General features: G+C 44.3%; 1 protein-coding gene across 4 annotated transcripts in view; it reads left to right on the top strand.

The window, feature by feature from the left end:
- The window catches only part of INF2 (inverted formin 2), a 99,310-nt gene that overhangs the window by 53,979 nt on the left and 31,774 nt on the right, over positions 1-13,557 (top strand). For 3 of the 4 annotated variants that reach the window (XM_077266521.1, XM_077266537.1, XM_077266530.1), the window contains exons 5-11: positions 8,845-8,878; positions 10,581-10,722; positions 11,273-11,414; positions 11,509-12,390; positions 12,500-12,642; positions 12,719-12,780; positions 13,007-13,109. In XM_077266521.1, the coding sequence (XP_077122636.1) occupies positions 8,845-8,878; positions 10,581-10,722; positions 11,273-11,414; positions 11,509-12,390; positions 12,500-12,642; positions 12,719-12,780; positions 13,007-13,109 (1,508 nt within the window). Of the gene's footprint in view, positions 1-3,171; positions 3,318-8,844; positions 8,879-10,580; positions 10,723-11,272; positions 11,415-11,508; positions 12,391-12,499; positions 12,643-12,718; positions 12,781-13,006; positions 13,110-13,557 lie in introns of those variants that run through there. The other variant, XM_077266548.1, reaches the window with a different exon arrangement.

Raw genomic sequence — 13,557 nt, 5'->3', positions numbered from 1 at the left:
GCACAATGAACGCGACATATGGCCATACGTCGGGATCCGTCAGCAATACAAGTCTATGGGCAAAAAAACGCATCCTGCGGGCACATTTGCAGGATCCATTTTTTTTCCCCAAAACGACGCATTGCGACAGACAACACTCGACGCAAGTGTGAAAGAAGCCTAATACAACTCTGAGAAAAAAAACGGATCCTGCGAAAAAAAAAAAAAGGATCCGTTTTTTTTCAAAACTCGACGGATTGTGCCTGACGGCAAACACCTGATGCGCGAAAGTAGCCTAACTATCCATATATCTATCTACATCTATCTCATTCCTTCTGCCTATGTATGTATCTATCTGTCTGTCTGTCTATCTATGTGTGTAATGGAGTGTGGGTTGGACAAATGTAAAAGAGGAGGTTGGACAAGACATCACAAATCTTTTTTTTTTTTTTTTTGTTCAATAGTACATCTTTATTTGGCTTTCAAAAACGCATACAAAACTGCACAAAAAACGCGTAAAAAACGCACCTGCGTTTTCTGCCAAGACCTGCGGATTTAGTGCAGAAAAATCCTCAGGCAAATCTGCAAAGTGTGCACATACCCTTATAGTTTGTGCTTTAAACTCTTGGGGGGGGGGGAGGGGGGTTCTGCATCTTGTTGAAATTCAGCATACAATTTTAAAAATACAAAGTTATGCAAAGTTATATATATATATTTTTTTGCTTTATTTTCTCATTAACTTTCTTTGGGGGCCCTAAGGGTATGTGTCCACGTTCAGGAAACGCAGCGTCCAGATGTTACAGCATAGTGGAGGGGATTTAATGAAATTCCGTCTCCACTGTGCATTAAAAAACGTATGCGTTTTTCCCCGCAAAAACGCACATGCGTTGCGTTTTTTTCAGAACGCAGCATGTTGCTACAATGAGCAAAACACGCAGGCACACCGCAGGTGAGCTGACAGTGACCTCAGGTGCATTTTTGGTCAGGACTTTACCTGCATAAAATCGTGACCAAAGCCTGAAGCAAACCTGAACGTGGACACATACCCTAAGGGTACGTGTCCACGTTCAGGATGGCCGGCGGTATCGCCGGAGCGGCGAAGCCGCTCGGCGCTAAGCCCCGCCCCCTTTCTGGGACGCAATGATGCCGGATGTGTTAACTGTACACATCCGGGATCATCGCACCCCTCGCCATAGGGCCCTGTGATATTACTTGCGGCGACGCAGCGTCGATGCAGGTAGCACGGACATGCTGCGATCTGAAAAGACGCGCAGCATGTCCGGAGTCGCAGGGAAGTCGGATGCGTGTTTCCACGGATAGTGGACACGGGATTTCATAAAATCCCCTCCACTATGCTGGAACATCTGGACGCTGCGTGTTTGACGCTGCAGCTCTGCGCAGCGTCAAACAAGCAGCGTTTACTGACCGTGGACACATACCCTTAGCCTAACCATAACCCTTGTGCTTGCTGTAAGTCTACCCCTACCTCTAACCATTACCCCATTCCCTTGTCATAAATCTAACCCTAGCTCTAGCCCTCACCATAACCATTGCTGTAACTCTAAGGCCATGTGCACACGCTGTGGATTCCATTGCGGAATTTTCCTCAGCGGTTTTGATAAATCCGCAGTGCAATACCGCTGCGGCTTTTCCTGCAGATTTATCGCTGTTTCTATTGCAGTTTCCTCTGCGGGTTTTCACCTGCAGTTTTCTATTGGAGCAGGTGTAAAACCGCTGCGGATTCCGCACAAAGAATTGACATCCTGCGGAAAATAAACCGCTGCGTTTCTGCGCGTTTTTTTCCGCAGCATGTGCACTGCGGATTGCATTTCCCATAGCTTTACATGGTACTGTAAATGCATGGGAAACCGCTGCGGATCCGCAGCAAAATCCGCAGCGTGTGCACATACCCTCACTCTAGCTCTAAGCCTAACCCCAGCTTTAAAATTAACCCAAAATCCATCTCTAACACTAGCTGGAGTTAGAAAAACTGTTTTAAAAAAAAAAAATGTAAAAGCCGCTATTTGTAATGAATAAAGACAGTGCTGAACCCTGCTCTTCATTGCACATGACCCAGTGCTCTCTTCACTCATTAGCTGCTCATCTTCTGTCATCTCGGTTGCTGCTCATGCAGTCGAGATGAGTGTGTCATGGGCTACTGCGCTCTGCATTGGCAGCAACTGAGGCAATAAAGCTCAGTTCCTGAAGCTGTTCTTCATAATTTTGGTTACTGTCTATGCAGAGCGCAGCAGCTGATGGGGGAAACTCCTCTCGCCTGCTGCGTTCTGCATAGACAATGCTAGATGAGCACTTAGGCTACGTTCACATTTGCGTTGTGCGCCGCAGCGTCGGCGCCGCAGCGCACAACGCAAACAAAAACGCAGCAAAACGCATGCACAACGCTGCGTTTTGCGCCGCATGCGTCCTTTGTTTAATTGATTTTGGACGCAGCAAAAATGCAACTTGCTGCGTCCTCTGCGCCCAGACGCGGGCGCCGCAGCGACGCATGCAGCGCAAAACGCAAGTGCGACGCATGTCCATGCGCCCCCATGTTAAATATAGGGGTGCATGACGCATGCGGCGACGCTGCGGCGCCCGACGCTGCGGCGCACACCGCAAATGTGAACGTAGCCTTACTGCACCGCACCAAGGCAATCTGATGTTTGCAGGTGCCGACCATTAGAAAGTGAGAACAGAGCTGGAAAGTGGTGGGAAAAAAATATTGCCACCTTTTGCTCCCCTGACCCTTCACATGATATACCACTAGACCCCATGTAGAGACCGGGCCCCCATCTCATACCCCTGGTGGCTGTGCCTGCACGACTCTGCATTCATTCCTGCTGTAATACACAGTTTTCAGACCTCCAGTGCAGAACGGAGTGGAGAAAGCTGCGCAACCATGACCTCTATGGTTATATTTTTATTTTTTTTACTATACCTGCTACTGAAAAATAATAATTCCAGCCATAGATACAAATCTGCCTCTCTCCACCGCTAGGCCTGATTTTGTTTGAGATATTTTTCACGTTTTTTTGCGTAAATTTTTCAGTTCCCTAATTTGGTTGGAAGCAAAATGTCTCCCCCTAGTGGTCAACTAGAAATATACACTGAAATTAAAAATTTCAATCAACTCTCTTCCACATCACCTGAAAAACTAATCCATGTGACTTCCTGAGCTCCAGAGGCCTAGGAAAAAAAATCACCAACAGAGATCAGGTCTGTCTGAGATTGAGGGAGGTCAGTCCATGGTGGGTCGTCAGCGATGCCCCAGGGACTGGTTCACGCCTTTGTCGTTTGCTCCCATGGTTGATGCTGCCTGCTGATGAATCCTGGTCCCAGTAAGTTAGGAATATAATATGTATATAATAATAGCGGGGTTTTTTTGCAAGTTGCAACAATCTTTATTTTTCAAGGAAAGCTGGCCATAATTCAATATGTCTTAAAGTAAAGTTGTTGCCCTACATTTTAGGAGGATTTTTAGGTTCCGCTCACACTGAGGTTTTTGGAGAGTTTAAAAACCGAGTATTTCAAGCAGAATCGACTATAGGAAACTTTATTTTTGGAAGAGGTTGTTTTTTTTGTTTTGTTTTTTTAATTCTGAAGCTTTTTTTGTAGCCTTCTAAATGGACTGTACCAAGTTTGGAGGTTTTGTTTTTTTGTTTTTTTTTAAGGATCCCTGTTTTGACCCCCCTACATTCCCTAGGCTTTTTCTTTAAAACTTCTTTACGGGAAAAATAAAAGCTCTAAAAGAAAAAAACCACTGAAAGGCTATGCTCACATGCAGCGCTGCCTTTAAAAATGTCCTTTTTTGCAGCTTTTTTTTTTTTCCGGTGCGGATTACATGTGCTTTGTCTACAGTTTGCCTAAACAAAGGTGTGGGGGTTTTTTTGCACCAAAAACGCTGAACAAAATGACATGCTACAGTTTTCCACTTCAGTCAGAGGAAAAAAAAAAAAGACATTTCTGAAATCTCAGATTTTGCTGGAACTGTAAAAAGCAGCTTTTAATTTGCATCACCATGTGAACATGACCGGAATTGGAGTTTTCCAAGAGTTTTTGAAAAGGATTTTGGTCATTTCCTCTCCAAAAAACCTTCAGTGTGATCATAGCCTAAAACGTTTTGTAGTGATATGCGGGAGAGCAGACGACCTGACCCAACAATGGAGGAGTGCAGATTTACTCCTCTACGGGACCCTCGTGGCATCGTGTACGTCTCTGCCGCTAGACTCCATCACACACATGGCATCCCCCCTTTATGGCCACGTTACTTCGGGCCGCTGTTCCCTCTTCTGTCCCAGTTTTCTCACAGACACTAAGTGCAGGATGTAATTTACGTCTCCGTACGTCCGGCATTATTACATCCTCTTGTTGCTGCGGAACAAACAATCATTGAGCAGAAGAGACTCTTGAGAGCGATGTGCGCAGATGTTTCCTTCCCCCTAATGAAGATTGCAGACCGATATTTTACTATTAATTGGATGTGTACAGGGTAGAAGGGGACACAAGCATGCCCTTCAACAAGTGCCCACGCCAGTGCCATAATATCGACAGTTAGGGTAGGAAACTGTGTGACCTTTTGAGTATGTTCATGAAACATGGCGCTGGGCTATAGCGGTAGGCGAGTTACTCGTCTCTTATGCCCCGACACGTTACATGGAGGTGAGGGTCCTGAATGGATGTGTGGACTCGTGTTCAGGCCACTTGTTAACGACAGATGGATTGGCCAGGACCAGAGGTGTTGCTGTGCAATGAGGAAACCATGACTCAAAAATAAACTTTTTACTACATGATAACTAGGGGCGGATTATATACAGTAAGTAGCGGGTACACAACTTGATGACGTTCCTTCACAATACGAAGCTTTTTTCACAGTTTCCATTTGTTCCTCTTTACTTGCTTGTCCTATATCTTCACCATGCCTGTTTACTTCACCACCGCCCAGCTCAGTACTTCAGTCCAGTGAGCAAGAGTGCTTCACTCAACCCGAGGTTCCACTTCTTCTTTCCCCACCAAAGAAATTGCCAGTATGGCCGGTCCTTATCTTCTCTGCCCCTGGCGCCACTCTTTGTCTCATATACTCTGTCCCATCCTGGCCCCTTACCTCACTGAGTTATAAACGTAGCACTTTGCATCCTGACCCAGGACCCGTCTCTGATCCATCACTCTCTTCCTTCAGTCACTTCTCTTCTTCTTTCCTCTAGGATCTCTCTATACTCTGACTGTCTCCTCTCATGTTAGGGACAACCATGTCATGCGGCACTGCTCACTGATTAGATCTTAGGTCTGCTTTCTACGCACATGGGGCTCTTTCTGACAGGAAACCTGTCTCTGTCACTTCATCTTAGCCCCTCCCATTCTGGACTAGTCCCAAACTTACTCTGTTAGGCTGCCGTCACACTATCAGGATTTGGTCAGTATTTTACCTCAGTATTTGTAAGCCAAAACCAGGAGTGGGTGATAAATACAGAAGTGGTGCATATGTTTCTATTATACTTTTCCTCTATTTGTTCCTCTCCTGGTTTTGGCTTATAAATACTGATGAAAAATACTAACCAAATACTGCTAGTGTGACTGAAGCATACAACATTAACATCATTAACACAAGTACCAATTCACATTACACACCAAAACATTACACTTGTTCTTCAAGGGGGAACGTTGGCAATATGTCCATCTTATGTTCACACAGGGTTTTATTATATGCCTTTTTTTTTTTTCTGGCTAAAAAATTCAAGTTAAAAAAATGTCATGTGAATCTACCCTCAAGTTTTTTTTTAAGTTGATGTTGAAGGAAATTCCACTCTAAAATCCCCATAAAAAATGCTTCAAATACTGTTTGAGTAAACTTACTAGAAAAAAAAATGCAGATAGTGCTTTTTTAAACTTTTTTATGGAAAAACTACTTTTCAAATGTGGAAAGGGTTTCTGCTTCAATTAAAACTTCAAATATGACTTTTGAATTATAGCAGAGCACCAAAACAAAATCCCAAATGCACGTAAAATGTTTTTTTACATTTATTTTTGTTTACTTTTCAAATTGAAACATTTTAAGAGTTGACATGTTGATTTTTTTTTTCCCTGCTCTAGATTAAAAAAATAAGTGCCCGATTCATCACTTTTTTTTTTTCTTGCACCGCAATTTTCAGAGCCAAAAAAAAAACCTCGAACGGCAATGTATGTTTCCCACTGAAATTAATAGTACAAGTAATGAAGTATAGGAATCACTCAAGTTTTTGAATTACATCTTGCCTATCGATGTATTTTGGGTTATGGGATTGCTGCATGGTGTGTGTGTGTGTGTGTGTGTGTGTAAGGCCTCTTTCACACTTCCGTCGGCAGTGTCCCGTCGTAATACGTCGACGAGATGTTACTAAAATAGTGTTAAAACGTACACAATGTTACCAATATTTCAGCGCGCCGTCTGAATTTTTATAGAAGGAGGATTCCGAGAGAGAGTGTGATTGATTGATTTCCCCGGGTTGGAAAATGCTTCAAGGTATGCTCAAATGCCTTGAACAGGATCCGTCACTGGATTCCTGCTTTTCACAGTGACCGCAGGATCCTGCGTCCATAGGCTCCCATTCTGTGGAACGAAGTATGACGCAGGAGGCGTCCTGGTACGTTTTTCCACTGCAGACAAAAAACGTTTCTTGTGTGGCCCATACGTCGCGATATGTCGCTAATACAAGTCTATGAGAAAATGCAGGATCCTGCAAATTTTTTTGCAGGATCTTGTTTTCTCAAAAAAACGACTTATTTCGACGGGAGCTCAAAGACGGAAGTGTGAAAGAGGCTTAAGCAGGGACAAGGATGCAGGGACGCAGAGCAAGGGTCAACAAGAGTGCGGTTTAATTTACAGCAGTAAACTCCTCCGCCGGCATCCCATCACCCATCGGCTAAAGGATAGCGGAGTCACGATAAGTTGAATTTGATAGCAAGACTGTTGTATCGCAATTACACTGTTTTCACCTGCTTTCCCCCTCCCTGTTATCCCTCTTATCTCTGTGTATTCAAGCTTCCCCACCCAACACATGATCCCGCTTCTTCTTTGCCTGTTGAGCCCCCAGTCCAATCTGCAGAGCCAAAATGTGAAGCTCTGCACAAGTCTCTACTCGGCGTGTGCTCCTCTGCACACCCGCCGATAGCTGGATATGCGGCGCCCCAGGATCCTGGTGGTCGCAGTGGTATTGCTTTCCTCTCGGGGAGAGTGATGCTATGTTTGGAGGCAATGAAGGATAACTGCATCCAGGTACCACAAACATGCAACACATTTCACACTCCAAACCACCAGGCGAGCTTCTGCTTCGTCACCATACATACATACATACATACATACATACATACATACATACATACATACATACATACATACATACATACATACATACATACATACATACTCTGGTCTGGAACGTTCTAACTTTCCCTACTGACTACCTGATATATATCTCTAGATATCTATATATCTATCTGGTAGTCTGTAGGGCAAGTTAGAATGTTCCAGAGTCTGAGGAGGATGGAAGGTTAAAGGAGCTGTGCATGCCCTCAGAGCTGCAGCTCCCAGAAAGAGACATTGAAAGCAAAATTGTATTGCAGCAAGCGTGTAAGGAGAGGAAGCAAAGGAGAGGATACCAGAAGGGGACCAGCCCTGCACAGGCTACCTCCTTCTGAGGCGCAGGATCCCGGTAGCCAGAACACCGAGGGAGTAAGGACCTTTATGCTTTACTTCAGAGACCGGCAGGACAACTAATTTCACTGTCCGCCCCTACACCCAGGAGGCACGGTGGCACCCCTTTAGAGGCTGGGGCATGATAGAGTCCCTATAAACCGCCTCAAGCCACCAGTCATACAAGTTTGTCCTATCCTATCTGGGGGACAGAGAAAGACAGAACATCTACAACAGTTGTGAGGACCTTATGAGAAGCTTAGCAGTAAGGGACTACAGCACCACTGCACTAGAGGAAGGCTTTTATTTCCACCTGGACAAGGGGACTCTGGACTTGCCTCCAAACCGGCCGGACTCTGCCTGCCCTGTGATCTGGTGCCCTGGACTGTGGATACTGAAGTCTTCAGTAAAGGTAAAGAGACTGCAACCTTGTGTCCTCGTTCTTCTCTGCGCCTCACACCATATCACCATCTAGACACCGGGAAGCCCTGGGGACATACTTCACCTGTGGGAAGTTATACCATCTAGCTGCCATAACATCACCCCAGCGGACCCCTTAAAGCAGTGTCGGTCACCCTGACTGAATACCACAGGTGGCGTCAGGAACACAAACTTTATCCCTTTAAAGACCTTTCCCTTTTACACGGACGTCCCAGGGCCACGGACCGGGTCACAGCCACCGTGACATCCCCCTGTGAACCGCAGGACCCGGTACCGAGTACCCCACAGCCCCATGGGGGCACTCCAGATACACACCCACGATACTACTCCTGGTGCTCATTCATCAGTGCATCCGCGCTGCTTCGCTCGGCGCCTGACTCTCTGCGGGCTCACTGCTGCTTGGGAGCCCTCACTAAACCCCTCCCGGGTCTCTGCTCCATGTTTCACCTCACTTTGCAGAGAGCAATTTGGCCCCTGTGTTCTCCTTCCTCTGGCGGGAACTCTCTGGCTTTTCCCATGCTATACTCTCTCACCATCCTGCTTACCATGCCCCTCCTCTGCAGTTCATGGCTCCTGTCCGGCTCCCATTTCCTCCCCCCCCCCCCCCCCCCCGCGACACTGAACACAGTGCACAAGTAACCACATCCCGGTCTTCCTCCTTACATGTACTTGGGCCAAAAGGAGGACAGATCTTTGGATGAAGAAATAGTATCTAGTATATACCTGCAGTAATGTCGACATCCTTCTATGCGTTTCAGGTCTTCAGCTACTGGACGTGTTAACAAAATTAAGGTAAGAAACCAAGAAACCTTCACAATGACCCTAAATTCTGTAGAACTTTTGACATTTGTAGAAATAGAGGAACTGTGTGCAATAGCTATCGAATTCAGATGACCGAGAATCATGGTCCTGAGTATGGACTGCAATGTCCTGACTGACCGCAGGTCTGAATTCGTACTGCATTTTTTTAAAATATCCAACTATGTATTGCTGAGTCTATCTGGTAATTTCTCTATGTAGTTTTCCATAGATCTGCAGGAAAGTCTTTCCCAATTAGCACATGTAATTCCTAAGCGACAAATAGTTTGGCTCCACATATTGTATGGGGGATAATATTCAAGGGGTTATCCCACAACACGGCTATGATATCTCCACAGGCTAGGAGATAGATGTGTGATTGGTAGGGGGTCCAACAGTTAGGCCACCAACCATTCCCTTGTGTGGCCGGGGCCAGGGGCGGACATACCATTGGTGCAACTTCTACATCTGCACAGGGGCCCAAGAGTTAATGGGATCCATTTCCACCTCCAAAGCAGGTGGATATGTGTATTATGATGAGCTATTGGACTGCAAAGGGCCCATATATTTTTCTTGCACAGGGGCCTCTTCTTTGTGTCTGCCAGTGGCTGGATCCATAGTAAATAGCAAAGAGGTCACATATGGGCGATATCAATGGAAGTTGTCACGTTCCGATAGAGCCACAGAGGTCAATAGTGCACAATTGCCTAACCACATGTCTATCACCCTATATACAGAGGACTTTGAGACCTCTATTTTGGGGGTCCCAAAAGTCAGATCCCAGTGGGATAACACCCAGTCATCCAGCTAGTTTTTTGGGGGGTTTTTTGCACCAGATTGCTGGTGATGTTGCCTAAATTCATTCTCAAAGAATTTGTAAAACAGCGTCTTTCTCCAAAAACGTGCAATACTATATATAGCCTATCAATTCCCTTCACTTTAATGGACTCTAATAGCAATACTAGACACAATCCTGAGAGAGGAGTGGATGATGTTTCTGTAAGAGCAGTCATGGTTTTGTAATCCTGGCAAATTCTTTTAATCCCTTTGGGTGTAGGGATTGGGCTCCGAAGCTGTCAACATCTGACACTAACAGGAGCGATCAGACTCCTATAACTCTGATCGGTGGGGATGTTGTTAATTGATTCACATGACCTGGCCATAACAACAGTAATCTGTGGCCGCTGGACGGGAGCCCTGAGAACCTTCTCTTATCTGACGGGATCCGCGGCTCTTCTTTTGATTAGCTGGCTTGCTACACTATTCTTGTGGCATGAAGCACATGTGACCATGGATGTTGTCAGGTAAGAGGCAGTTCTCAGGGCTCCCATCCAGTGGCCACAGATTGACGTGACTGATAACTATATCCTGCAAACTGGTTTGTTGAATGCCTTAAAAAAGAAAACCAAATAACAATGGAGACATTCCTTTTTGGTGTTTTTTTTCACCACACTTGGATTTTTTTTTTTCCATTTCTCAGTAAATTATATGATCAAATTTGGTGTCATTCAAAATTACAACTTGTCACTCCATCCTTCAGCTATGGTGACAGATAAAGATGCAAAAACAAAAATTGGCTCCAACAGGAAGGGATTAATAAAAGCGAGCAAAGGGTTCTCGTCTTTTTTTCCCACGCACAATTGAGCACAATTTGGATAACTTTTGTTGACTTCCTTTTCTTCACGTTTTGGTTCAGAGATCTGGAGGATGATGACTTATTAGTTCAAGCCACTGTATTTGAGGAAGCCAAGACAGAGGATGATGAAGATCTTCTTAAGATTTATGGAGGGATTGATATGAACAATCATCAGGAAGTTTTCACAACACTATTCAACAAAGTATGTGTTCTTCTGTTTTGTGGGTATCTTCTACACGAAGACTTAGACATCACTAAGGTGTCATTACGCAGGTTAAATTAGGTGTTTCATAATGGAAATTTTAAGTATCACAACCATAAAATGACAGCAAGGGTCTGTACTGGTAGAGGATCATTATTGTAATATTTTTCGTGAATGTCTTCATGTTCGTAGCCTCAATTGTCAGCTCCTGAACGAGACAATCCTCTTAGGCAGATGCCAGCATTATTATTTTGGTCAGTTATATCATTTTGCCTCCTTGGAGATAAGCTATTGTGCTGTCACATATCAAATATTGGGGTCTTTTCATCTGGCAGTGGGTGAGATAATACATTGACTTTATAAAAAAAAAAAATTGCAAATCAAATATGAATTTTGGGTTGGGATACTAAACGTTTTCCAAAACTGGGACAATGTGTGTATCGATTCATTTCCTTGGCCAACAGTTACTTTCCAAATTTAGTTTATTGTAATTTTCGTGGGATGCTTCACCACTTTGCAACGTAATAGTGTACTCTTTGGTCTCTTACAGGTGAGTTGTTCACCGTTATCAGTCCAGCTCCTCTCTATTTTACAAGGTCTTCTTCACTTTGATGTTTCACATCCTTCCAGTCCGTTACTTTGGGAGGCCTTGGAATTCATGGTGAACAGAGCTGTATTGCTCGCAGACGACTGTGCGTAACTCTGAAAAAAAAAATAATAATCATTTTCACTGGAATTAATTTTAGACTCTTTTATATAATTTATTTTCTTCCTTCCTATGAACAGGCAAAAGTAACAACCTTCAGGAGGTCATGGATAGACTTTTAGTTTCCAAGAAACAAAGTAATCAAAAAACCAAAGATAAACATGTGGAAAAGATGCACAAGAGTATCCAGACAGACAAACCCATAGAGACTTGTAAGGAGGGTTTATCTGCCCATCAATCCTCAAAGGACTCTCAGGAAATGCCAGTTTCAGAAACTGAAAAGACTTCTCCATTTGTTTTATGTGCAAGCCCTCCTCCCTCTCTTCCTTCATTGCATGGGGACCATTCTGCTCCATCACCTTCTCTACCTCCCCCACTTCCCACCATAGGGGTGTTGCCTCCGCCGCCACCACCACCTCTTCCTGGCTTGGATGGATTTCCAGGTTCTCTGGCATCCCCTCCGGTACCACCTCCCCCTCCTCCCCTTCCTGGTATGGAGGGATTGCCTCCACCACCACCTCCACCTCCTCCGTTTCCTGGTATGGGTGGATTACCTCCACCACCTCCTTTTCCAGGAATGGGGGGAATGCCACCGCCTCCTCCACCTTTCCCTCGTATGGGTGGTTTCGCTCCTCCACCCCCTCCTCTACCAGGTATGTGTGGTTTTCCACCACCACCACCTCTTCCAGGAGCTGGTGGCCCACCTCCACCACCACCTCTACCAGGCATGTGTGGGTTTCCACCCCCACCACCACCTTTTCCAGGAGCTGGTGGCCCACCTCCACCACCTCCTCCTCCAGGAATGATTCCACCACCTCCAGGAGGCTTTGGTGAAGAAGTTGTTGTTGCACACATGGGCTATTCTTTGGGTTACACGAGGCTACCCTGCTTCAAAGTCAACAAGCCATCATTAAAAATGAAAAAATTGAATTGGCAGAAGCTACCTCCTAACATTGCCAAAGGTACGTCCTCTGCGTGTTTATCCCATTTGTAGTGATATAAGAATTAATTACTGTATCTGTCATACACAAATATGTGAAGGGTTGAAATTTTTTTTAATTTTTTTTTAAGATGGTCAGTCTTTGTGGTCTTCATCAAACACCATTGAAGAAACTCCAGAACTCAACTACTCAAGCATCGAGCAGCTCTTCTGTCTTCCACAAGCAACAGCTAAAGACAAAGCGGCAACACCAGCAAAGAAGCCGCCAAAAGAGGTATCGTACTACATCCTCTGGTTACCAATAGTGCCTGGTTTAAATTTCTTAATTTTTATTTATTTATTTTTTTCAGATTTCATTTTTGGATCCTAAAAAAAGTCTAAATTTGAACATATTTTTGAAGCAGTTTAGATGGTAAGTCAGCTACATATGTGTCCATGAAGACAGTGGAATTAATTACAATACTCTTGTTCATACACACCCCTAAATGGGAGAGTAGCTTGTTTGGGTCAACTCAGATTGGAAGTGCAATTGGCAGAAAGTGACCATTCTCCATGTCCTTTTAAACAGGGTTGTTTTGTCCTCCTTGAATCAAAGTAAAAATAAAATGTTTTATAACTATGAACTCTTATCTTTTTAGTCCCAATGAAGAAATAATTGGGCTGATTGAAAAAGGAGATCGTTCAAAGTTTGATATTGAAGTTTTAAAACAATTCCTCAAGCTGCTACCTGAAAAACACGAGGTAAGGGGGGGCAATGTATTTTGTGTATTGTCATTATGGTTGTAAAATTTCCATAAGGTAGTTATCAAATTTCTGAACATAAAGGAGTGTTGACCCTCAGAATTGTCTTCTCAAGAGAACCCTAGTTACAGTCGTGCTCAAAAGTTTACATACCCAGGCAGAACTTTTACTTTCTTGGCTTTTTTTCAGAGAATATGAATAACACCAAAACTTTTTCTCCACTCATGGTTAGTGGTTGGGTGAAGCCACTTATTGTCAAACTACTGTGTTTTCTCTTTTTAAATCATAATGACAACCCAAAACATCCAAATGGCCCTGATCAAAAGTTTACATACCTCATTTCTTAATACCGTGTATTGCCCCTCTAACATCAATGACAGCTTGAAGTCTTTTGTGGTAGTTGTGGATGAGGTTCTTTATTTTCTCAGATGGTAAAGCTGCCCACTCT

Source organism: Ranitomeya variabilis, chromosome 1 (genome assembly GCF_051348905.1).
Source record: "Ranitomeya variabilis isolate aRanVar5 chromosome 1, aRanVar5.hap1, whole genome shotgun sequence".
Classification (NCBI taxonomy): Eukaryota; Metazoa; Chordata; class Amphibia; order Anura; family Dendrobatidae; genus Ranitomeya; species Ranitomeya variabilis.
Note: the sequence above shows the minus strand (reverse complement) of the source record. Positions and strands in the feature narration are given on the sequence as shown.